Source organism: Astyanax mexicanus, chromosome 1 (genome assembly GCF_023375975.1).
Source record: "Astyanax mexicanus isolate ESR-SI-001 chromosome 1, AstMex3_surface, whole genome shotgun sequence".
Taxonomy (NCBI): domain Eukaryota; kingdom Metazoa; phylum Chordata; class Actinopteri; order Characiformes; family Acestrorhamphidae; genus Astyanax; species Astyanax mexicanus.
Window position 1 is genome coordinate 36,443,564 of NC_064408.1, and position 27,939 is coordinate 36,471,502.

The 27,939-nt window shown below is 36.9% G+C and overlaps 1 protein-coding gene across 1 annotated transcript in view; it reads left to right on the forward strand.

Moving 5' to 3' along the window:
- The window catches only part of ar (androgen receptor), a 206,579-nt gene that overhangs the window by 161,990 nt on the left and 16,650 nt on the right, over window positions 1–27,939 (forward strand). The window contains exon 4 of the mRNA XM_022685081.2: window positions 19,189–19,485. Within this exon, the coding sequence (XP_022540802.2) occupies window positions 19,189–19,485 (297 nt within the window). The remainder of the gene's footprint in view (window positions 1–19,188; window positions 19,486–27,939) is intronic.

Below are 27,939 nucleotides of genomic sequence, written 5' to 3' on the forward strand. Positions count from 1 at the left end.
TCAACGTCTTCAGCCAGAAGTATAAATGCACACACCGACTTTCCTAGTCCCTGTAGAGAAGTCTAATAGAATTAAACTGATCAGTGCAGATAGACATGAATGTGTTGGCTCTACGCCAAATGCCAGACCCGCTCTAGAGAGCTATAAATCCCCCCAGTATTGAGCTGTGGAGCAGTTAGCGTCCATTAGGCCTGGGTGATATAGCTGAAAAACCTATATATGGATATACTTAACACTAGGATTACTGAAATTTCAAGATCTTGGGGACATCACTCGTACTTCTTGTCGTACATTAGAGAGCAGTGCGTGTACAATAGATATTTTATGTAATAGAGATTCAGTGCCTCGCAGTGGATTGAAAGCCCAGGTTTCCTTACTGAAAAAATCGTGGCTTCAGCCATTCGACGTTCAAATTCTTTTAAAAATTGATATACGATGCAATGTGATGAAAACCTTTACAGGAATTATGTATGTATTAATAACACCGGAAAACACAGCATGCTGTGTTTATGTATATTTCATAGCAAATATCTATCAGTGTGTCTAAGTAACATATATATTTTATATAATATACAGCTTTGAAAAAAATAATTAGACCATATAAAAATTAGGAGTTTCTTTGATTTTACCACATTGAAAACCTCTGGAATATAATCAAGAGGAAGGTGCATGAACACAAGCCATCAAATCAAGCTGAACTGCTGGAATTTTTGCACCAGGAGTAAAGGCATAAAGTTATCCAAAAGCAGTGTGTAAGACTGGTGGAGGAGAACATGCCAAGATGCATGAAAACTGTGATTAAAAAACAGAATTATTCCACCAAATAGTGATTTCTGATCTCTTAATTCAGATTCAGAAACTGAAGTGGTCTCTACATTTTTTCCAGAGTTGTTATGTTGTGCTTTCCATGAAGGCATCATGCTGATAAATTTAATTGTGATGGCATAATTTGCACAAGACCTACTTAAATGTTGAATGTTGCATATCATCCTTCTGGAAATCGAACAGTTAGTCCACAAACAACCCAGAAAAATTCTCTTTTTGGAATTTCAGTGGCGAGAAAAGGTATGTTAACCTTTTGGAAATACATGGTTTTCTGCAGAAATTCAATAAAAGTCATAAGGGTCAAGGGTCAAGGGTATTATTAATGAATATAATGTGCCTAAAAGAATAACCCAAAATATATATATGATCTTGGGGTTGTTCATTTAGCTCATTAATGAGTCTCCACTGGGCTTTGACTTTTTTTTTTTTTTTTGGCGCCCAGTTCTTGGCAGAGTAGCCACAGTCCTAAATTGTGTCAATTTTGTCAATTATTTGCCTTAATGTAAACTGGTGAATTTCCTTAAAAAGTCTTTTAAATCATGTTTTAAGCCTATCCAGCTTGTGTAAATTGTCAGGTAGGGAGCAGAGAGGAAATAAGGAGAGCGGATGCAATTGTATTTATTGTAGAAACAAAATAAACAAACTAATAAAATATTTAAGAAAGAAAGGAAGATGGACTACATGGCTATAGAGAAAAAAGCAACAGAGCACATAACCTGACTGACAGTAGACGTACAACCACACAGCAACAGAGGGGACTATTTATACACACAGACGGGGACAGAAAACACCTGGGACCGGGTAACAAGGGGGCAGAGCTATAAACGAACAGGTGAGCTCACTGGAGGCAGGGGTGCAGACGTGGGAAAAACACACAGGGCACGTGCAGAGGAGGATAAGCAAACAAACAGGATGAGATCATGACATAAATCAACAAATATTCATTGTAGATCCTTTGAAAGCTCAGTTTTTACCAGTCTTTTTTTTTATAGTCCATACCTTTAAACTAGTTAAACTCTAAATTTTGAAGTCATTAACACAAGGGCTCACATATTTTTTCCACTTGCACTATGAGGTATTAATGGTTGTTTTCAATAAGGACATGAATGATCATCATCTTTTTTGTAATACTATTTTAGATACATTATAATTGTCAATACCATTGACGCGGATGAACATCAGATCACATGTTTTGTAAAAAAAAAAGGTTCTGGAAACTCTACGTACAATTCTAAAGGGTTCACATACATTTACTTACCACTGTATTTCACACAAATTTGGTAACCTGCATAGTATTGACGACAGGTTATATCAGTATTTATGACATATTTATAACAGCTTTTTACTCCATCCTATACTTTGCAGAGAAATTGGGATATGATGCAGTAATGCTACTGTTGTCACTGAATGCAACTGAATTTTTTACAGTAGTGCTAGATCCATTAGAAAGCCTTTCCTGAAGGATAAAGGCAGTTACCCCAACAAAAGCAGGATAAACTCTTGTTTTTTGTTTTTAAAAAAAGCCTTTTTATCAGCTTCAGCAGCAGAAACACTGAAAATAGCATACGCAGTAGTTTTTATATTTAGACCCAGAATGTTTCTCTCTCATATTAAAACGACTGCTCATAGAACTGTCCTCACTCTCCGGTTCTTCACCCCACCTCCTCTAGCTGAGCCCCAGTGTCTGATATTACATAATCCACTGAATGTGTGCCTCACTGCCCCCTGCCCCATCAGACCCAACCCCAACATCTGCACCGTCCGTGTGGTCTACACCCCCCTCCGCAGGTGCAGAATCTCAGGCTTTTGAAGGACCTTCACCTGCCCCTAAGGAAAATGAATGCTTTTACTGCCCTTCCTGTCCACACTCAACACACTGCATTGCAAAACCTTCTTAGCAGGTGGTATGAGGAACACTGCAGGTGTGAACGTTCCCTGGATAGCACCTGTCTGAACCGAGGTGTTCGCTTTCTCCACACTGTCTGAAAAGATCACTGCACCCATCACCGCACCGCTCACCCCAGAAACAGACACCAGAAACGTCTTTTTCAGCCAGACTCCTCTCCTCCACTCCCTCTGGGCCATTCACAGCAAAGCAAACGCCGGCAGCGGCCGACAGTCAGCGTTTCTCACACACCAAGCAGGATAACAACTAAACTACAGGAAAATAACCAGCAGACAGAACAGTGAGATATTAACTCCCTCACCACCACCCCTCACTCAGTCCCTCACTCACACACCCACCTACCAGAGAGAGGCAGAGAGAAAGATACAGAACAAGAGACAGAAAGAAAAAGAGAGACACAAAAAGAAAGCAAGAGGTACAAACTAGAACAAAGAGAAAAGGAAACATAAAGAGCCAGAGAAAATTAGAAAGAGAGATGAAGAAAAAACAGAGAGAGTAAGAAAAAGTAAGGAAAAGTAAGTCAGAGAGATAAAGAGAAAAGAGAAAGGAGAGGGAAAGAGCCAGAGAAAGACAGAGACAAAGAGAAAGAGGTAGAAAGACCTAAAGAAAGTGACAAAAAGAGTGATAAACAGTCAGACAGAGTCAAAAAGAACGAAAGACAGAAAGAAAAACAAAGACAGAGAGAGTAAAAGAGAAATAAAGAGACAAAGACAGAAATATAGAGAGAAATTGAGAAAGAGAGAGAAAAAAAGAAACAGAAAGAAACATGGACTATGAGGGAGCAAAACAGAAAGAGAGGAAGAAAAAGAGAAAGACAGAAAGACAAAGATAAAAAGAGAGGCAATGAAAAAGAAAGACAGAAAGAGAGACAAAGAGAAAGAGAGAAAAGGTCTGAGAGACTAATTAAGAGAAAGCCAGAAACAGAGAGGCAAAGCCAGAAAGAGACACAGAGAGCGACAAAGGCAGAAAAGAGAAATAAAGAGAGAGAAACAAAGGCAGAAAAAAAGAAAGGAAGACAAAGAAAATAGAGAAACAAAGGTAGAAACTGACGGAAAGACAGAGAAAGATAGAAAAAGGAGAGAGAAACAGAAAGAAAGAGGCAAAGTCAAAAAGAGAAAGATGGACAGGAAGAGGGAGAGAAAAAATAGAAAAAAAGGCAGAAGAAGACAAAAAGAGAAAGAAAGACTGAAGGAGACAGAGAACGAGAGACGAGAGAGGTGGAGAGTAAAAGATAAAAAGCTTCTTTTCTCTCTGCAGCTGCATGAACAGATTCAAGCTGTCCATTATAAAGGCTGGAGTTCAAATTGCCAACTGCCCTCCAAACTCTCAGAGAGACCCAGCGTTTCTGCTCCAGCTGTTCCACAGTCTAGCAAATCATTTCACATAGTCAGGATGTGGGAAAACACCTTGTGTTGCTGTTATTATTTTATTTTTTTCAGTACAGTTGATATAAGTTCCAAATATTAAAATAACGTTCTTTAATAACAGTGTTGATTTTGGAGAACAGGTACAGACATTCTTTTTGTGCATTCCTGGAAGGTTTTGTGTTTTTTTTTCATTGTTTATATTGATATCAGAAAACAATGTACAGTACTATGGAGTGAATTTTGTGCCAAAAGTTTTACGTAAAAAAATAAAATCCACAATCAAAATTTTAAGAATCAAAAGTAAAACATGTATGTTGCAAATTCAAAAGAGAAAAAATATATATCAAATATATATATTTAAATATACTTGGTTATTTTATTATTCTTTGCACTTATTTGAAAATTATTTTAGTTTGGATTTTGCCAGTCTTTGCTTTCAGTTTTGGATTTTTTTGGATTTTCTGTGGATTTTTGTGGATTTTGCTGCTAAAGACTTTTGCTTCTGGAATCTCCTTTGCTTCTGCTTCATTTTTTTGGTTCTGATTTTTGGCACACTTTTCACGGGTGGGCGGGGCTTAGAAGAAGGCGTTCCCCTTTAATCTCTATTGGTCACCTACCCTGAACCCTCGTCTGAGACAGACCACGCCCACCCCGCCAGCTTCAAGCGCTCTTCCAAACATGGCGGAGCGAACGGGGTTCAGCTCACAGCAGCACCAGCAGGTACTTTTCCAATTAAATTTCATACAGACGTTATGTTTAATGTTATATTTATTTTTTAAGTAAGTGTTTAACTCTATTAAGATGCTCATGTTAGCGGGGTTAGCTAAGCTAGTTAGGTTACCTAGTCAGTGAGTTAGCTAGTTAACCTTAACCAGCACTTACTTGGCTTTACCCTGGGGCATAATAACTAGCTTAGCTAACCCACTAACTCACTGACCAGATGACCTAGGTTAAGTAGCTAGGTAACTCGCTGACCAGATAACCTAGGTTAACTAGCTAACTCACTGACTAGGTAACCTAACTAGCTTAGCTAACCCACTAACTCACTGACCAGATGACCTAGGTAAACTAGCTAACTCACTGACTAGGTAGGTTAGTGTTCACTAACTAACTAGTATAATTTAAGCATGGATATTTAGCACACCCCGCTAACATGAGCATCTTAATAGAGTTAAACACTTACTTAAAAAAGAAATATAACATTAAACATAACGTCTGTATGAAATTTAATTGGAAAAGTACCTGCTGGTGCTGCTGTGAGCTGAACCCCGTTCGCTCCGCCATGTTTGGAAGAGCGCTTGAAGCTGGCGGGGTGGGCGTGGTCTGTCTCAGACGAGGGTTCAGGGTAGGTGACCAATAGAGATTAAAGGGGAACGCCTTCTTCTAAGCCCCGCCCACCCGTGAAAAGTGTGCCAAAAATCAGAACCAAAAAAATGAAGCAGAAGCAAAGGAGAGATTCCAGAAGCAAAAGTCTTTAGCAGCAAAATCCACAAAAATCCACAGAAAATCCAAAAAAATCCAAAAATGAAAGCAAAGACTGGCAAAATCCAAACTAAAATAATTTTCAAATAAGTGCAAAGAATAATAAAATAACCAAGTATATTTAAATATATATATTTGATATATATTTTTTCTCTTTTGAATTTGCAACATACATGTTTTACGTTTGATTCTTAAAATTTTGATTGTTGATTTTTATTTTTTTACGTAAAACTTTTGGCACAAAATTCACTCCATACAGTACCAGTCAAAAGTTCAGACACACTTTAAATTCAGTGATTTTTTTTCAACTATGAAGAAAAACTCATGGAATTATTTGATAAACAAACAAAAAAATGTCACAGAAACCAGAATATGATATATATTTTAAAATTCTTCAAAGTAGGCTCTTCTTGTTTAGATGACAGTCAGTCAGCTTTAGAGGTTAAGAGTTAACAGCACCCCAGATAAGAGCACCTAAAAGCTTCACACAGTATTTTGGTTTCGTTAACACTTTTAAGTTACTATGTGATTCCTTATGTGTTCCTACATAGTCTAAATGACTTCAGTATTAATTTTTCTGTGCAGATTCCTCAGTTATAGAAGTGTGTAGTGACAATATCCAGTGTTGGGCACGTTACTTTGAAAAAGTAATTAGTTATAGTTACTCGTTACGTCTCCAAAAAAGTAACTGAGTTACTAACGGAGTTACTCCACTATAAAAGTAACTAGTTACCAGTAAAAGTAACTATAGCGTTACTTTTTATTATTCGCCCGTCAAAAAAAAAGGAAATCAATTATGCATTTACTATTATTATTAGAAAAATAACAAACGAAAATAAACCCAAAATGTTGACAAAAATATAATCTAACGAATTTCAAAAAAATAAAACGAAATTCTCCACACAACCAAAGAAAATTACTAAAACTTGTAATACTGAAAAAAAAAAACGGAAAAAACGGAAAAACGCGTCTGGGGATGAAATTAAACAAGCCAAGCCACACTCAAAGGAAATATGTATATATAAACAAAACAAAATAATGGACGAGAACAACAATCTAATGTTCGTTAAAATGGTATTAATATAACAGCTTCACCAAAAGAGAATAGAGCTTAGATCGTGCCCAAAAAATCCGACCCGACCCAGCCGGAGCCTGTGCACATTCTGCCCCAGCCCAAACCATGAACTGTCATTATGAGCCCGACCCGATCCGCCCCATAAACTGGCTGTTTTCGGGCTGATTGAATGAGGGAAATATGATTAGAATTATGTTAATTAACACTGTAACATAAAAGCATAGAACTATTATTTAATTTAAATGATTTTTAAGAACAGCTACACACACTGCTGCAAGTCAAACGCGGAGGCGTTCACGTGCGCCCAGAGCTACGTGATTACATTTTTCATTTTTATTATAGTTTAATTTGATTTTGTTTTTATTTTTTTCTGTTCAGTAAGTTTTTAGTGTGGGCTTGCTAGTTTTTATTAGTTTTTACACATCTCATCAGAGAGATCAATCTAAGAAACGAGAGAGAGAGAGAGAGAGAGAGATTTGCGTGTTCTGGTAAATGTTCTCACACACTGTATCTCCTGATTCTCTTTCATCTGCCTGGCACGCATATTGTAATCCCATACATAAATCTGCAGTTTCTCAGTGTTTTCTGTCGTATTTTGCGGCTAGCGCGAGCGCTTTACACAAGAACTAACGGACCACGAGGTGCCGCGCGCTCGGCACAACAACTCCCGCTGTACAACTCAGCTGTACAACAGCGCTTATAAATAAATTAAACACAAAAATGAGAGTATTCTATCAGTAATTTCAGTTCGTTTTAGTTAGTTTTATAAACACAAAATACAGTTCGAGATAGTTATGTTTTTTCCTTTTAATTACCGTTTTTATTAGATTCAGTTAACACAAATGTTTTTCACTTTCAGTTTTCGCTATTTCGTTCGCTTTAGTGAACAATAATAATTGGTTACTTAGCAACATTGTGATTATCACACCAGAGCTTTATATAAAATAAAAATAGGAGCCCGATTTCGGGTCGGTCCTCGGGTCAGGTCAGGTTCGGGCAGAGAATCTAAGCAGCAGCACCACAAAAACCGGAGCAGCTAAAACGTCCTTTTAATCAGAACTTGGCCTGTCCACGGCAATCACTGAATTAATTAGAGCACGCAAATCGTCACAATTGTGCCTCACTTCACCACGCCAACACACAGGCACAGCGGCCAGAAGCTCAAGTTCACCGGAAAGAGGAGGGGTTAACCAGGGCAAAGCGAAATAAAAAAAAAAGTTCATAGAGCGGCTAAAGTAACGTGCAGTAACGGGGTGTCGGAAATGGTAACGGCGTTATAGTTACAGTCATAGTAATTAGTTAGATTACTCGTTACTGAAAAAAAGTAACGGCGTTAGTAACGTTACTCCCAACACTGATAATATCAGCCAATCAGAATGCTGATGGCCAGTTAAGGGGTTAATATGAAAGAAAGTAAATGTTAAAGTTTCATTGAACTTCAAACAGCAGCTGAACACAGAGTGTTGCTTGCTTTCACATTGTTACATAATGTTTATTTTATTCATGTTTGGGTCAGTGTGTTCACAGTGGAGCTTTCCAGGGCTGAATGCCATTGGAGGCCAGAAATCAGGGCGGGGTTATCTAAAGCTGCTGCTTTACTGCATCACAGATCTGTAAATTATAGTAATAATAATAATAAGAAGAAGAAGGATTTAACTTTCATATTAAGAATGAAACTTTAATAATATTAATATACAGAGTGAAGTTCTGATAACATATGAAAAAATCAAAACAGGACATCATGTTGTTTCCGAAATATCATAAATATTTGGTAAACACCTTTAGTGTCTTCACTGCACAAGTCATTATCATTCTTTAAATAACATATATTACTGCCAAGTGCTTCCAACACTTTGAAGGGAAGTGAATGTGGAGGATAAGAGTTTTGAACCTGCTGCCCTCTGGAGTTTGCATCCCATAATGACCATCTGTGTGAATGTGATGACATTCCAATGTGTGTGTCTTTTTGCTGGCCGGTCAGCATGCTCCAGTTCAGCGATGGCGTTGCTTAAACTGCCCTTTGAATCCTTGCGTAATTCCAGCTGGCTGGTGGTGTAATGTGTTTTTCTTTGCTTTTTAGGCACAGACAGATCTCATGAGCTTCAGTGGAAAAATGTCTGAAGCTTCGGGATGAGAGAAAAAAAGCTTTTACACAAGGAATACAGTTTACAATCATCTTTTAACCCTTTATTGTCTAGTTCTGGTTATTTTGGTCACATATTATACATGTTGAGCAGTTTTAGGACTACTAGGGTCATGTTTAGGATTAGATTAGATTCAGACTCCAAGCTTTTGCATTAGCAGCATCGTAACAGATGTTGCAGTGTTTAATGTCAAAATAGTTTGTGTGCATGCTAATTTAAAGTCATTATAACTTGTCTTATGCCAAGCCAAGTGCTCCCAGCTACACACAGCGAGAACAGTTTAGGCAGGCCACAATAAAGCTGTCAATCATCAGGAAGGGAGCAGACTCTAAACATGTCAGGGTAAACAATACTTCTTGCTTAGAGCTCAGGTTGAGAATATATCTGTTGATGTACAGTGGCGCCTTAAACTTCTCTATATTTCTATATTTTTGCCTAAATATGACCTAAAACATAAACAGATTTTCACAAGTCACAAAGTAGAGAAAAAGACCCTAGTTAAACAAATGAGACCAAACTATTAGACTTGTTTGACTTAATAGATTTTAAATTGTAATCTTTGACTCAGTGTTCATCTTTTCATGTTCTGGGAATTTTATCATTCATATTAAGTCATGCTGTGGTAAATTATCATCAATGGTCGTTAATTTATTGAAGAAAATGATCCAATGTTACATATTTGGGAGTGGCAAAGAAAAGTGAACCTTTGCTTTCAGTACCTAGTGTGACCCCCTTCTCCTGATGGTGGACTCCTAATGGTACACTTACATTAGCCATTCTGAAAGAGGCCTTCAGTTGCTTAGGAGTTATCCTGGGGGCTTTAAATATATTCTTTATATATTCTTTAAATGAAATAGGCTCCGCCCACTCACACCTAATTGTCATCCCATTGATAGAAAACACTTGAATCTAATTTAACCATTAAACTGTCATCTAACAATTATTCCTAGAGGTTTACATATGTTTGCCACAAATACGTAATATCAGGTCATTTTTCAATAAATTATTGTAATAGACCAAGTATAATATTTGGTATAATTCAGGGGTGGGCCATATCGTATCGTATGCAATAATATAGCCAACATTGTTGAATATTGTGATATTCAATATTTTATCCTAAAATATCGTCCCATATCACCCACCCCAAATGATCACATCAGGGTACTATTTTTTTCTGTTTTTATCAAAATAAAAAAATCATACTGTTCGCATTTCTCATTATATATCTAATAGAGACAGATTCTATCTGTCCAGTATCATTAATTTTACTTTAATCCTGGATATATGATATATATATTCTGTTACAAATCTGATAAAATGTATGTATTTTTTAATATCTTAGTTAGGGGTGTGCCATATTATATTGTATGCAATACTACAATTTTATATTAATTTTGTTGCAGTTGTTTATACTAGAAATATTTTTTTAAATCAATGTTTTGTCATATCTCTTAGAGTATCGTTATCGCGAAAGTACCATAAAATATTGCCCACCCCTAGTATCATTTGTTTAACTGGGTTCTCATTGTGTGAAAATCTGATAATGTTTTAAGACATAATTAAACAAAAAAAAAATTGGTCATATTGAGGCAAATTGTCTTCTTAAAAGCATTTTAAAGGATTCTTTTGCTAATGTAACTTTGTGCTTTATTTAGTTTAAGAGGACAGTGGGACTCTCAGTATAAGAGCATAGCACAGTAAGTTGTTGGCTGTTCTTTGTATTGTTATAGTGTTGTTAAAGTTTTGCATAATATCTACATGGAACTGGTGGCACTGAGCATGCATTAAGGATTCCACTGGGGCAGGATACGGCCTTAGTCTCAGAGCCGGTGTGGAGTTCTGCTGCTTTAGAGCGGGTGTGTAGTGCATTGGGAGGTGTTGTGGGTGTCACTAATCCAATGAAACACTGGCATATTGAGGTGCCTGTCTGATGTCCCCCTGTGAGGAGCTTGCAATGTAGTGGGTAATTAGAATATGGATGAAGGGAATGAGCAAGACCCTATGTTTAACCCAAATTACACTCATTGTCAAAGAAATAGTTACAAAAATAGTTATACCCAGAAGAAAGTGCAGCATTGCAATGCTATCCCGAAGGAAGATAAATTTATACTAATATATGGGCAATTGATCAAATTTATATATAATGTATAATAAAACTCCACATTAGTGAAGTACTGATGGAGCGTCTAATTGCATCCCACACATTTTAATAGGGCTCTAATGATGCAGCTGGTTATGAAATAATATCTGTCTGTATGTGTCTGTATCTCCAAAGCAAATGAAGATTAATAGATATCTGGCATACTACTAATAAATTGCACTATAAAATATACCTTTGAGGCATGTGGAACAAAAAACCGTGGTCTGATCCCAAATTAACTCTGCAGTGGTTAGTTTGTGGTTAGAATGTAATACAACTTTGATCCAACACCGATCAGATATACTCCTTATGTTTGAGAACAGCGAAACAGCTGTTCAGGTGCAGTTTAACCTGATTAATTTATTTATCCAGATTAGTACTACAGCTCTTAGTTTATTTCATTTTAAATTGCTGCTGCTCCATGTTAAGCTGTTTTAACCGTGAATGCTTATGTGCAGAGCTCATCCGAGCAACTTCTTTTACCAGCAAAACTGTGCGAAACAAGCATCTGCAATCCTTGTTCCTACAATGTTTGAAACCACAGAAGCAAATGTTACGCTTTCTGTGTGAAAGCAGCTTCAGACTTCACAAATACAAGCACTGTTCTAGAACTCAGGATCTTCTTCCTGTATTTACTTTCTTGCTCCCACGCCAGAAAGCTATGACCAATACAAGGAGACAGCTTGCTCATGTGGTTTGTTGGGGTGCATTTTGGTACGCTTATGATTGTGCCTGTGTGAAAACAAACCAAATTGAGGAAGAAAACGCTCCAAAAAATTCAATCAACTGATTTAGACAAGAGAAACTAACTACAAGTGTGAAAACATGCTAAGAAGCAGCATATATATTGTGGCGTGGAAGAGGAAGGAAGACCCGTGAGACTCATGATGAATGCTCATTAGCTCTTTTATTTTACAGGCTTGCCACTCACTTACAATCTTTAACAAGACTAGGAGAGCTAAACCAACCTATCAAATAAGCTACCCACAGAACCCAGTGACTAAACTCACTACTCACTTACTTTACGGTGAGTGCCCTAAACAGCACCCATCTGCATGGCCCCTCCCCATACCCTAGGTTACGGGGGAGGTACCAGCTACGTAGGCTGGAGCAACACAGCACAACAAAACACATAAGGCCCCACACACAGAAGAACAGAAACCTACAGGCAGCCACACACCCAACCCAGAGCCGCCACAATATATATTGAGCAGATATACTGTAAAAATGTTTTGTTTTTTTCGTAAATATAATTAAGTTTATTTAAGTACTATCTACAAGAATAATCTAGTACAGTCTAGTTACTTAAGATTTTCAAAAAACTTATATTCACTACTTGGTGTTTCTTTGTAATTGTTTGTCATCAAATACGTAAATTGTAAAGTTTAGTCTAAATGCCAAAGTAAAATTTACAATGTTTTTGTAATTTTTTTTCTTTTTGTGAGAAGAAAAACTGAAAACTGCAAATAATGTAGCGAGCAGTGGAGATTTTCACAGCATGTCCAGCGATTAAAATTACTGTAAACCTATATATTTTTTCTGCCCTATTTTGCACTATTTCTGTTTTTATATATAAAATTGCAAAGCATTTGTCATTTTATTTCCACCATAATATACAAGCAACTTGTATATCAGACAATCTCTATTTTATAGAATTTCATGTGGTGCGACCATTACGAAACTACTACTTTGGGACTTTTATGTTGAAACCAATTTAAAGACAGGAAGTTGTGTCATTTACCAGTTTTCCAAGGACCCATGGAAGCTGCAAGCAAGTTTGTAACTCTCTCTCTCTCTCTCAAATTTGATAAAATAAAATCAGCTGGTGTTAAATGTAGTTGCCACATTTGGATGTCATATGGTATGACCTCAAAAATAATAATGAATATTATTATTCATTATATATAGTTCTTTCTGCAAATATGTATTTTGATTCTAAATTTTAAAGTGATCTTTTGTGGGAAACTAGCTTATTTTGTTTAGGTGGCCAATTCTCTCCCTTGATCCATAATCTTGTTAATTGTACTGTGTTGTTTTTTATGGTAAACGAAGAGAAATTACTTTATTGGGGCAAAACAATAAAACATTTTTAAGTTGTATTACCACCTAATTAATATTACAATAAATAAAATATTTAGCAGGTAAGCATTACTAAATAATTAAAATACTACTACTACTACTATTAAGTAAATAATAAAAGCTGTGGGACAATGTGGCGCTACATTGTTGTAGTAAAATCTACTGAGATACACTGAGTAAAATCTAATTGAGTAAATGAGTTGCAAAGTAACATTTTCTGAAGATTTTGTAAATTTGTTAAATACACAGAGATTGTAAGTAAATATTACTTGAATATATCCTCTGTTAAATTGACTTGCTGTTTTTAATGTGGAAAAAAAAATTGTGTTTTTTAGGTAAATCCTACTTAACATTTTTTTCAGTGTAGTGTCTAAATGTCAAAGTAAAAAGTAGCAAATATTTAATACAGTGTAATCGAGGTGCACTCTTAAAAAAAGGTGCTTTAAATAGTTATTTGATTAATACTACAGTAGAACAAGAATTGTTGGTTTAATAATAGTGCAATATGTCAGTCTGTTTATAATATACTTGTGCTGTGCAGTGTATCCTTGCTTGGTGTTCTCTTAGCAAGGAAAGCACAATAACATGGAGCCATAATATATTACAAAAAAAACCAACAAAACAGCTATTATCACACGCAAGTGTAGCAAGGCCCGGGTATAGAAGCAGATGTGAGCAGATGTGTACGTTTCTAAAGTCAACAGTATGCAAATGAGACTGGACAAAAGTAGAATTCACTCAGGTAAAGGATTCCTGAGGAGATACGCAGCACAGAGTCTGTAAGCACATGCATATTAATATTGAGCCTCTGCCACAATGCAGGCCAGAGCAAAGGGGGGCAGATATAGTTAATTAAAAAATAAATTAAACAGTCCAGTGGGGGATGAGGAAGGTTGGCGTGATGGAGAGCTGTTGTGAGGTTGACAGCAGAGAGAAAGAGTCTATTCTGCAGCCGCCTGTGCGGCAGCGAGATTCCTGGAACACTTCCTTGAATGCAGAAGAGGCAGCGGTCCGTGATTTGGGTGGGAACGGTCTCTGATGATGCTCTTTATCCTCCCCAGACTGCGCTTATGCTGCAAGTAACAGCAATTAATACACTAGTCTGGAACACTCATAAACTTGATAAGCGGCTTTGTTGTAAAGTTGTACTCGGCCTAAAAAAAATTAAACATGAAAAAGAAAGAGTAACTAAAATAATACCAAATCCAACTATTATTAAACGGTTTGGAAATTTTAGAATCAGGAATAAATGAAAGCTTTACAGTGCAGTATTTACTATTCAGTTTCAAACAAGTTTATTTAGTTTGATAAAAAGACAGTATTTTACTAAATCATATTAATAAATAAAATTAAAATGTTTGTATACTATTTTATTTAGAAAAAAAAACAACTCTAAACTTCAGACCTGACTTTAATAGCTACCTCGAGATTAAAATCAGTTTGTCAGTTTTGCTTGAAATAAAACAGAGAATTTACTAAAAAATGTTAAGCAAACCGTTTCCTAAATTCTAAAAGTTTATTGATAGATTTTAGACTATTAATACACTATTATTATTGATACACCATTTGATATACCGATTGAATAACATTCTGTTTGCCAAAATACTTAAAATATTAGCTGCTTTCTTTTTTGTCTAATAGCATGTTGAGAATAGGTTCTCCCATATTTCCTTTGTTGTTGTTGTTGCTGTTGTTCTGTGTAATAAGAAATATTATGCAAAACTTACTTTTTGCATGCTTTTGTATTTCTGCTTGGGCCTCAGCTAAACCCATGAAGACTCCAAGCACCAAAAAAAAACATAGATCTGCATTCTGCAAGTCACTTGAAAGAGTTTGGTGTCAGGAATCATATGCTTTTATGAGCCATTTGAATGGCTCCCTTATTGTGACCTCACACCCGTCAACCTCCACCGGAGACCACCCACTAGATTAGTTAAAGAAACACCAATTTGGTAATTTTGGTTGAGAGCCTCAAACAGTACAGAGCAAAATTAGCCTGCAGACTTTGTCTGATGGAGGAATCTGTATCTACTGTTCGTAGCAATTCGTCAGATGAGGGAGATGTTTTGTGTTTCTACCACAGTTAAGCATGAACAAGCTTGTTCATGTTTTACCATTTAGCACAAGCTAACAAGCTAACAGCAACAGTGTCAGAGCCCTTAAATGGCTTATTCTGACAGACAAGTACCAGGCAACAATAGAGCTGGTGAGACATTTTTTAATTTGAGAGTGATTTTGTGCAAAGAACTTCATGAACATTTTTTGTATTGTTGTACAGACCAGAGACATGTTTTAACTTTTGTACAATAAGGCATAATATGTCCCCTTTAAAGTTAATGTATAACAATGAGCCATACAGATGATCATATGCATACGGAGCTTTGGATGTTCAGGAAGCCGCTGCCGTTTGGCTCCATTTTGCGGTTTAAAAAATGAAGGTTCTGCTGAAAAGAAGCAGATCTGTTTGACAGGTTCTGGAAGCCTGTAGTAGAAACCCTTTTTCCAGACATGGATGATTAATTAGCGCAAAGGGGAAAGTGCAGCACTGAATGTCTTTAATGTCAAGGCAGAGAAATAAAATTGGACTACATGTTGACCTAACATGTTGACCTAAATCTCAAAGGTCAAAACAATCTGCCAAGTACAGCTAGAACTCCTCTACCACATAATGCTTTCAGCACATCTTATCAAAATAGTGCTATAACACATCAACACCACTGAGGCTCAACACGCTTGGAGGAGAACACTAATAAGATCTGCTAATTCTTGAGTGAAGGGGTGGGGAGTGGGCGGGCCATCCCTCCCAGTAAGAGAGAGAGCAGGGAAATTTATAATGTTGTGTGTGGCATCATTGGATGTAATGCCTAATGGATTTTTAATAGGTGAGAGCTGTCACTGTTTCTTTTCTTTGCACAGATTATTCGTGAGAATGCTCATATATATCCTTTCCTCTTTGGTTTTATGACTTTTTTTCCCAGACTACTTTGTCGTATCAGCACTGTAGCGTCCATAACAATCATACGTTTTCTTAATGCTAATGTTGACTGAAGGCTTGTTGCCAAAATTCATATTTACTTATGTTCATTGTCCAAATCTAATAGTACTTTACCCACGGCAGGGTAGACCAATAAGAGGAAAAGTTGATGAAGGCGTTTCTTTCACCAGCTGCTTGGGTGATTAATGGTTTGGACGGAAAGTGGATTCTGTTTATTCTACCGTTAGGCTGTAAATCGTGAGTGTTATTGGCCAATAGCTCTCTGAACTCCCTCTCTGTTACCGGCCGTTTACTATTGAATCCTCTGATTTATTTCTGCTGCTCAGACCATCTGAAACCACCTCAGTGACCCATAAAATAACTGGTACAGACGTGCACTCACACACACACACAATCTGCTGAGACGTGTACTGTATGGTATGTGTTCAGGTTCATGTCCAGAAAATGTCTCCACATGATTGATGTTATTGTTATGTTCTACCACTTTGTACTGGAAGAGAGAGAGAGAAAGAGGGAGAGAGAGAGAGAGATCCTTCCTGGCTAATGCCTAAAACTACAGAGCAGAGGAGGGATGTCGTGCAGACATAGAAAAGGAGGACAGAGAGAGATGTAATATCTCAGATAGAGGCAGATTCATAGGTGGGATCATCAGAGACAAATTCCTCAAAGGTCTACAGAAAAATCGGTCCCACTTTAAAATAAGACAACCCTTATAAAGGGTTTATAAATGGTTTACAATTAGTTTATTAATGGTTACTTATTAGGTATCAAGAATCAGTTATAACACATACGTGAAAAGGGCAACAATACAGATGGCTGTGGGTTCACTATTGGTCATTGTTGCCCTCTCTACGTATGTGTTCTAACTGATTATCAATGATTTTTAAGGCATTTACAACCTAATTAGTAACCATTAATAAACTAATTGTAAACCATGTATAAACCCTTTATAAAGATAGTCTTATTTTAAAGTGCTACCGAAAAATCTCCTGTGCTGTTGTTAATTGCCTGAAGCTTAAGCTTTTTTTTTTTTTTTTTTTGTCTTGATAGCAGTTCAGTTCATGTGAAAAAGTGAATAGCCACATGCATAATACCATACCAGTAATAAACCTCATAATCGTTTTTTAGACATTCGATACTTGGACCTGTATTTATTGTAGTAAACACGGTCTGCTCAGTTTAATTTATTAGGCCCTAAATGTCATGAAATTTTAGTGGCTGATTTCTGATACTGATGGTTGGCAGGGTCGTGAGTGAAGTCTGCCAGCATCATTAGCTAACCTCCGTCCCATGAGACAGGTATACCATTTGATCCTTATCCCTAGTAGGAGCAGAAAAGTACATAATAGAGCTGTGAAAGTATTAAAGTTTAAAGTTAAGTTCTATGTGTTTTTGTACTACTGCACACTGAGGGGTTTAAAGTGTGGTTTTGGTTATCTGTTCTTTACTAGAGTAATTCTTTTTCAGACAACTTTTTACTTCTACCCCTTAAATTTACATCCAATTATCTGAACTTTCTATTCCTTAAATTGTATTATTTAATTTCAGCGTGTTTTCTATACGGCTTCTCATAATTAAAAAAAGACCTTATCCAGATAAATCTGTCCATCCAGATGAGAGTGAATCTGATTGTGGTTGGATTATAAACATATATCATTCTGACACCCTGTTGGTCTATACACAGTTTTATGCATTACAGCATTTTATGTATTTAATGAAACACTATAGTCATTTTGTTATTTTTATGTGTTTTGGGGAGAGGGTAGTGCACTATAGGCTCATGTTGTTTGCTTATATCATTAATGGCTTTTCCCCATTTTTATTTTTAAACTTTAAGTAGTTTTGAAAGCAGTCGTTTTATACTTTTTTTGAGTAAAAGCTTTAGTTGATACTTCATCTACTTCTACAGAAGTATTTTTAACCCTATTATCTATACTTCTACCTGCGTGATGAATGTCAGTACTTTTGACACCTTGATTTAAGACTGGTCTGCATTTCCTCTGCAACAAAGCAGCAGCAGCTACATTCATATATATGGTTCATTTTAGTATTACAGACAGTTCTTAGGTTGTGGAGTACTTGACCATTCTGTGTCATAACTATATTCTTACCTCAAAACTAGAGTGCACATAACCTGGTTAAAAACAGATTCACCTAATATTGCAATAAAACATGACTAACACCTTTCCCGTGAGAGCAGAGATCACATGTTTTGCTCTGTTTTCAGATTTCAGATTTGTTCTGTTTTACATAGCAGGTATTATTATTGAATTAATTCATTTAGAAAAAGACAATTATAGTCTTACTTTAAAAAAAAAAATCTTCAAAGTGCACTGTAAGCTCCGATAAGTTTAATTTACTTAAAACAATTGAGGAAACCGGTTGCCTTAAAAAAGTTAAGTAATGGGTAATGAAAACTTAAGATATAACTTAAAACACTAAGTTATTTCAACTGAACGAAAAGTTGATTTGACTTTTTTATTTTTGTTATATTGTAAGACCAGATAAACTGAGTTTACTTTAAAAAATTGAGGAAACCAGTAGCCTTAAAAAGTTAAGTAACAGGGAAATGAAAACTTGAGGTAGTATAAATTAAAACATCAAGTTATTACAACTAAAGGGGAACATGATTTGTTTCTAAGGTAGCACAGGGGGAATCACTACACACTGATGTGAGTGATAGTCAGAAACTGTTGGATACACCCAGTATGCAAATAGATTGTGACAGGAGACAATGAAAAAGAAGCTGCCAATGGAAGCAGACTAAACTCAGATATTATAAGTTATTTCAACTTATTTCAAGTTATTTTGAATGTATTTGTGCCCACAAATGTTCAACTAACTCACACTAGTTGAGTATTGTTTAGAAATATCCAATTTTATGTAAAACAGACTTAAATCATTTGAGTTCAAACAATGTATAGGTTTACAGTGTAATAGGGGTGAGTTAATTTCACTTAAACCCTTTAACTTAAAGGAATGCAGAAAAGTTTATTGAATTGTCTGATTACTGGGTTTTCAAAGTTCAAACATAATTGTCAATTTAGAGTTCCATCTCAGTCAGGCTTAATGAAGTATTTTCAGTAAAGCTAAACTGAATTAGAAATTCAGAGCAACACTTGTGGGAACAAGATCTAAACGAATAATGAAATCTTTCTTCCTCTCTCTTTTGCAGCACGAAAGCTAAAGAAGATCGGACAGCTGAAGGGTCCAGAGGAGGAGAGCGCAGCACCGGGCATGGCTCCTGGATTCTGTTCATCCGAATTGACTCCGATACCGTCACCTAAGCTGGGCCTGACTTTCCACTCCCAGCAAGTGTTCCTGGGTATTCTAGAGGCCATCGAGCCCGAGGTGGTAAATGCCGGACACGACCACTGTCAGCCTGACTCTGCTGCAGCTCTGCTGACCAGTCTCAACGAGCTCGGAGAGAGGCAGCTGGTCAAAGTGGTCAAATGGGCCAAAGGACTGCCAGGTAAGATCAAATCCAAGCAAAGAGCTGTTTATCTGTCAGTAGTCTTTAGGCAGTAGTTCTAGTCAGTAACAAGCTGTGAACACATCAGTGGTCTTTAATCTGATGGGCTGTATTGATCGATAGTGCCAGTGAGATGGTATTTGATCTGGATGACTGTATAGGTCAGTAGCATTTGTAATGCTGTAAGGAGCTGTTTATATGTCATTAGCCTTTAATCTGAGGGGCTGTGTTGGTCAGTAGCACTTGAAATGCTGTTGTAAACTATTTATATCTCAGTCATTTTTAATCTGAGGGCCTAATTAGTCAGAAATGCTGATGATATTAAGCTAAATTAAAATGTATTACTGTTCTTTTGGTAATGGTATACCTGGTAAAAAACAATAATAATAATAATAATAAATCTGATGATCAAAGCATTAGATTTCATAACAATATGATAAACATTAATTATTCTCTTCAGTTGGTTTAATATGTTTACTGCAGACAGAGCCTACCTGAAACCACCATGAAAAAGTATTCTTGAGAGCTTTTATAGGGCAGACTGTCTGATTGTGGGCGGGGCTAAGACAGCTTTGTGAAAATACTGTTTGTTGAAGCCAGAGTTGCCAGGTTCTCCTGCCAAACTGGGCGTTTTTCCCGCCAAATCGGTCGTTTGAAAATCCAGACGTGGGTGAAAATTCCGGGGTCGATTTTTTTTTTGTTCGTTTTTTAGCTAGTTTTAAAAATGACAGTGGCCACCACAAAAATAAAAAAGTGGGTGTTGCTTTGGATGTCACGTCAACAAGGCGGGGAATTGTGCACAATTTGACACTAAAATCACTAAAATTTTGACACTCAAGAAGAGCATAGAGAGAGAGAGAGAGAGAGAGAGAGAGAGAAGGAGAGACAGAGAAAGAGGAATCACTATGTAACCAGAAATCCCAAGGCGATGAAAAAAAAAAGTTAAAGAGGAGAGGAGAGAATTTAGGAGGAACAAGAACAGAAATGAGTAAGTAAAAAATTCTTGTTTTTTTTTTTTTTTTTTTTTGCTAATTATGTTACTATTAAATGTTCTTGACTGGGATATAAAACTATTACAATATTTACAATATTTTTAATTACTTTAAGATAAATAGCAGTACTGACAATAAATCCCTTATAAACAAAACACTAAGTTGCACACTTGCTTCAAACATGTGAAAGATGTATTTTGGGCTAGTTTAAGCCCTGATGTTCACCACAAACAGGGACTTTTATACTGTTCCTGTCCAAAAAATAGGGATTTGAAATTATGTAGTATCGACCAAAATGAACATATATAGATCATGATATAAATATTTGGACATATCGTTACTGTTCTCACTAAAGCCAGCCTTGACTGAAGTGTGGTTGGTTTAATTAGATCATTTTATTGAGTTAATCAGCACAGAGTGATGAGTGAGGAGAGGTTGTAGCATATCCTGTGAAGTTTGGACCCCCTGGCTATACAACCCCAGACCTTCTCTTTGAGAATCATAGCTCTAGAGCAGGAAGAGCTCTGTGGTGTGGAGCGGTGCGCTCTGGGGGGGTACAGGTTTCTGTGTGGACTTGTTTGTTGTTGTTTTTAATGTCTGGGCCAGATGGATGCCGGTTTTGATGTGGGATGGATGTAGTGCCTTTTGTCTGGCTGAGCGGATCTTGCATAAAGCTCCACCACTCCTCAGTGCCTCGCTCCGTGAGCCGCCTGACTAAAAAACAATTTGGCCAGGCCGAGATGCTAATCAGGATAGTGGACGATCATCAAGCACAGAGAGACAAAAAGAGGAGGGCAGATGGACAAATGCAGAGAGAAAGTGAAGAGAGAGACTAAACAGAACCAGCGTGGGTGCAGGTCACTTGGCAGCGGAAACGACGGCAAGTCCGTGCCAAATTGTGTCAGCGATGGGCGCCTCTTAAAATAGCGTAATTCACGAAAATATAATATAACAATATGTGTCGTACTTAGCCAACTTACATCACTTTACCCAGATACATCATTATGACTTATGTTCCACACCTCACCTGCTCCAGTTACGGCTCTATCTGCGTTTCTTTTACTTGTGTAAGTAGTTCAAATTGCTCTTTTGTGTGCATGTGCACAAGGATAAATCCCAGCCGGAGTACAGACACCAGGGGATATTTCACAAAGCAGGTTTCCTGTTTTTTAGTTTAGCAAGATGACTTGGGCCTAATATCAAGCTTGTCCAATGGGAAAACAGCTAAAGACTGTTTCACACCGTGTGCGATTTTTTCCGACAGTAAATAAAACGACTCTGCCGAGTGTTCATTAGTGAGGGAAGCTATAGTTTATATATATATATATATATATATATATATATATATATATATATATATATATATATATATATATATATATATATATTTATACAGGGGTTGGACAATGAAACTGAAACACTTGTCATTTTAATGTGGGAGGTTTCATGGCTAAATGGCCAATCTTCATTAATTGCACATTGCACCAGTAAGAGTGTGAAGGTTCAATTAGCAGGGTAAGAGCACAGTTTTGCTCAAAATATTGCAATACCCACAACATTATGTGTGACATACCAGAGTTCAAAAGAGGACAAATTGTTGGTGCACGTCTTGCTGCTGCATCTGTGAACAAGACAACAAGTCTTTGTGATGTATCAAGAGCCACGGTATCCAGGGTAATGTCAGCATACCACCAAGAAGGACCAACCACATCCAACAGGATTAACTGTGGATGCTGTAAGAGGAAGCTGTCTGAAAGGGATGTTCGGGTGCTAACCCGGATTGTATTAAAAAAACATAAAACCACAGCTGCACAAATCACGGCAGAATTCAATGTGCACCTCAACTCTCCTGTTCCACCAGAACTGTCAGTCGGGACAATAAATTATTGTAGTCTAAAACCAGGTGTTTCAGTTTTATTGTCTGACCCCTGTAAGTTCTTATAGTCCATATACTGTTCATATAGTTTTGTGTTGATACACACAAAAGCTGTCTAGATGCTCATTTGTTGGGTCAAGCTCCAACTGAAAAAATTCAAACAGGCTCCGATAAAGAAAATTACACATTGCATTTTTCACAAACTTTCAGAAACCACAATATCTCAGATATATTTAGATTTTCTAAAGTTATTTTAGTTACCTTGATATTTTACCACAACTGGGTGGAGAGCTTAAACTGTACCTAAATCTAGATGATATAAAAATGATTAAATAAAATTATTATTATTATTATTATTAATTACTGAACATTCAGAACCAGTTTTCAGTCTAGGGGTGAGCGATATGATATATATGAATATAATATCACGATATATAAATATATCTGTTCACATTATACATGCATTCAGTAGAAACCAAAAAAAAACAAACTTTTTTTTATTGGAAGTTACCAAGACTAAAAAATATAGTGTAAATGAAAATTGTAACAAAAAAAACAAACACAAAGTAATGTAACAACAAAAATGTACCACAAAACTAAACAAACAATTACATGTAAATACAGTAAATACCAAAAAAATACAAGATAGATTACATTTTTAAATTTGAAAAATAATTTAAAAACTGTAGGAAAATATATATTGTTTTTTATAAGTAACTTAAATGAAGCATTTAGCATTATATACCCTCAACATCACAGAAAAATGGTTGCCATTGAAGGTTAAGATTCTAAGATTCTATGTCTAAATCTATCTGTATTATTTAAATGAGCCAAATCCCACTCAATGCCTCTAAAATGCTGGAGAAATAGACCTTCAAAAACATTTCTGTATTTCTGTACGTTTATTCTGATTATGGAGCGTTGTGTGTTCAGATCAGATGACGCGTCAGAACTCAAAATGAAAAGTAAATTAACCGTAGTTTGAGCACAAGTACTTGAAAATGAGTCAGGGTCAGCCTGACAGCACAACTCGAAATTGGTGCTTGCGTTATAAATAAAGTATTACCCTCATAGGGCTGTTTTGCTGATGTGAGCACATTATAAAGCAGCCCACATGTAAGTGCAGGGGGCAAAGGGTTCTGGGTAAAAACAGTACTATAAAAAGAGAGACCCCTGGGTCAACATGGCCCCAGTTTTGTAGATAATTCTTAAATTACACCATTAGAGAGGAGAAAACCACAGCATCACACACTCAGGTGTAACCTAATGTTCCCTGTATATCCCTCCCTCACCCCAAGGTATGCTTGTCTTCTTTAGTTTTAGCACTGGAGCAATGAGGCTAATCGCTAACTAGCAACGGAAGCTTTTACTACAAAGGCCTACAACAACAGTCCTGAGGCAGGAAGATCAAAACCATCTTGCATATCTAATTTTATTAAATGTTAAACAAGTGTGTTTAGTAGTGATGGCAAAAGTGGGGCTCATAGGATATTGAATTAAATGAACTGTTTTTAATTTGAAAAAAAAAAAAAAGATTTAATATTGTGAGGCGTTCATCTTTAACCACATGTCATCTTCAGTCAGGCACTTTATCTGTTTGTCTTCAAGTTCAAGATGCTCTCAAACACTCTGAGTCCTTTTTTTTTTGCCATTTTGCAAATGCTAATGTTTTGACAAATTATGAACAATAATAAAGCAATGAAACATATGTGTGAATTTTCTATTTTGGGAAAAAAACATTCTGATCTCAGATCAGCTGCTTGCGAGTTAAGTGTGCGAACAGATTAGAAACTTTTCTAAACTGTGTGACGTAACAAAACCTGTCACAGTTTGTCCAAACACTGTGATTCAAAGGAATCAATTCAGAGCTCACACGAGCTAAAACAACAGAACAAAAAACCTAGCATGTCATTTTTAACACACACACACATGCACAATGTCAGTAACACTGCATTTACACTGCTTCATCACATCAACACACCACAGTAAATCATATTCAAGTAGGAAGAATTGGTTCCTTCAATCCCGATTTGAAGTGATGAGTCCAGGAGATGCGATTCAACAAAAAGTTATGCCAAAATAACTTTATGCCAATCAATCTGTCCAATGAGATGCGAAGAGAGAAGGTGTTTGCCCAATAGGTGTCCTTACTGCAACGTATGAAACATTCATTCCATATTCAAACATTCTAATCAACACAATACAGTGATTGTTGGGGTCTCTGGGGAATTTTGATGAAGGTTATTATATATAATTTAATTAGAAGACCCTCAGTGTTAAACCATTCTCAGAGTTGGTGCTATTTCTCCCCACAGAATTAAAATTCAACTCCCCAGTATGTATTCTGTCTCAGAGGCCTTTTGATTTTCCTTGCTCCAGACAACATTATGCTTCGTTTGAGGTTATGTTTATGCTTGTTTAGAGATTTGTTGACAGTGAGATTTAGTTGTGGTTCTACTGGTAGAGTATTATTATCCCTCTAATTTGATGCTGGGTTGCAAGTTGGTTAAGGATCTCCACTGGTGAGTTAATGTATTATGAGAGAATCACAGCTTGATTGGGAGTTTTATTTTTGTTTTCTCCTAAATCTAATAATTAAAGCTTGCTTAGGGTCAAATTAAGGTAATTTATCCAGTATAGCTTACATTTTATAAACTTTTCTATTTCTATTTAATATATAAAAAACTTTTTTACATAATCTTTTCTGATGTAACATTTTGGAAAAGTAACAGTGAGTTAAGTAACAAAAGATCCAGGAAACAATGCATACACATACAGGGTCCGGACAATGAAACTGAAACACCTGGTTTTAGACCACAGTAATATATTGTCTCGACGGACAGTTCTGGTGGAAACAGGAGAGTTGAGGAGCACATTGAATTCTGCCGTGATTTGAGCAGCTTTTTGTTTTTTGGATACAATCCGGGTTATCACCCGAACATCCCTTTCATACAGCTTCCTCTTACAGTGTCCACAGTTAATCCTGTTGGATGTGTTTAGTTCTTCTTGGTGGTATGCTGACATTACCCTGGATAACGTGGCTCTTGATACATCACAAAGACTTGCTGTCTTGGTCACAGATGCTCCAGCAAGACGTGCACCAACAATTTGTTCTTTTTTGAACTCTCTTATGTCACCCATAATGTTGTGTGCATTGCAATATTTTGAGCAAAACTGTGCTCTTACCCTGCTAATTGAACCTTCACACTCTGCTCTTACTGGTGCAATGTGCAACTAATGAAGATTGGCCACCAGGCTGCTCCAATTTAGCCATGAAACCTCCCACACTAAAATGACAGGTGTTTCAGTTTCATTATCCAACCCCTGTATACAAAACATACAAATAAATTTGTAAAAAAATGTCTGGTGACGCTGTCTAGAGTTGTATCAGTAATTAAATGAACAATTTTCAGGCCCTGCTACTCTGAAAGGGCTTGTTAATGAGATGATTAGTTCAATCGGAAGTGTTGGGAGCAGTAGATGTGCAGGGTTGAAAAATAGGCGCTCTCCACAAGCCAAAACAAAAGTGTGTGCAACTTACAAAGCAGATGTCACATGACTGACAGGTGAGCCAATCACTCGCTTCTCAGATGGAAGAGTAACTTTGACTGGTAAAAGGGTCAGCCAATAGCCATCCTGATGGCACAGCAGGCAGGTTAGCTGGCATTCTCATATCTGGCAACAACATCACACCAGCGTGCCAAAGGCTGATTGCCCAACAACTGAACTGCATGCTAATGCTGCCAGAAGATCTCTGCACCAGGTCCACAGACACGGGCCTTCACCCCTGGAGAAAGAGCTGACTCTCTAAGGGCGGCACAGTCCTTTGTCCACAACAGGATCCTCAAGCAGGACTCAAGTCTCTAACACATCCCAGAAAGCATGCAGGATTAGCCCATGCTCGACTGATGTGTGGTAGCATCGGCTCAGACCTCAGGGCTCATGTGGAATTAGGTTGAATATGGTTTATTATTCTGCAACCAAAGAGTTGGCACAAGCAGCTAGGGTCAATTTCCATATTACACTCAGCAGCCGGGGTGCTGGCACATGCAGCACATGCAGCAGCCTGGATGTGAGTCTATTTTGTCGCTGGATTTGAGCCAGAATCAAACCTAGATTCAAACAGCCATAATCAGCAGAGGATGACCCCATCTACAGTAGAGCCCAGAACCTTGGCCAGACCAAACACTGAGTGCCAAACACAGAACTGTGTAGTTAAATTAGAAAAATAAAAAGCAGTAGGCTGTCTGAGTGGGGTTAAGCTGCTGTAGGCTGAATTGTTGTACGGTGAAGGGGTGAGGCTAAGTTGTTGTAGGCTGAATGGGTGGTGTAGACTGCTGTAGACGTGTAGACTGAATGGGTGGAGCTAATCTGCTGTAGACTGAATGAGTTAAGACTAAACTGCTGTTGGCTTAGTAAGTTAAAACTAAACTGTTATACACTGAAACAATGATGTGTAAAATTTACTTTAAAAAGTTTCGCAACTTTCTGCATTTGCTGTTTTTAAGTAAATTTAATTTCATGTAAATTTAAGACTTAAATGTTACATAGAGTAAATAAGTGAACTGAACTTCAGTCAATCCTTTCTTTCAGTTAACTTTACTTAATTTCTGCATACAATATTACCTAATTACAATTACTTAATTTATACAATATTATTATATATATTTTCAGTTAAAACACACATCATTTTCTTCTGTGTAGGCTGAATAAGTAGACATAAACTGCTGTAGGCTGAATGGGTCTAAAACTAAGGCTAAAATACTGACACTTTGAAATCAATTCAGTAAATTCTAATCAGGTTGTTTCTACAGTTCAGTTTGCTTTTATAATGGACTAAAACAGTATCTAAACACTTTTAATAAGTAGGCAAGGACGTTTTTGTTTTCCATGATTTAGGCCTGTTTCTGCACGGTTAGTGGAGCATCTGTGAGGATTTACGCATGCAGTTAGCACCATGGTAATTGGTGTATATAATCTTTCATTGTTTGTTAGCTAGATTAGCCTCACAGGTCCAGTGCTGAAACTGAAGAGGCCAACTTCAGATACCAAACATGACTACATTTCCCAAGACATTTTCTTAATGAGCTACAGAGTTTCTACAGCTTGTTCTACACTTGATCAGACAATGTATTGTTCTGTTCTGGGGATCATTACATCGACTGGTTTATTTTGCATTGATTTTTACTTTTATTCGGCCACTGGGTGTACACTTTCGGATGGCCTGGCAGGCTGCCAGCCGCAGTATGACGGAGCCGTTATTGAATATTGTAATGGAGGAACACCAGCGCTGCGAAGAAGCTTTTCATTTATTTGTGTTCTGACTCTTAGTCTTACATTAGTCTGAAAAAGGCTTATCAGGGTGTCATAACCGGTCGTTTTCAGTGTATTAATGACATCATAATGGATTTGTCTTTTCTCCTTTTGTCCTCTCTCTTCTTCCTTTCTCTGTTTTTCTCTCTTACTGTCTCTCTTACTCACTTTCTCTTCCTCCCTCCCTCCCTCTTTTACTTTTCCCTTGATTCTTTTACTCATTTGTCCTCCTCTCACCACCGTTATGTCTTTTTCTTCTGTCTTTACCACTTC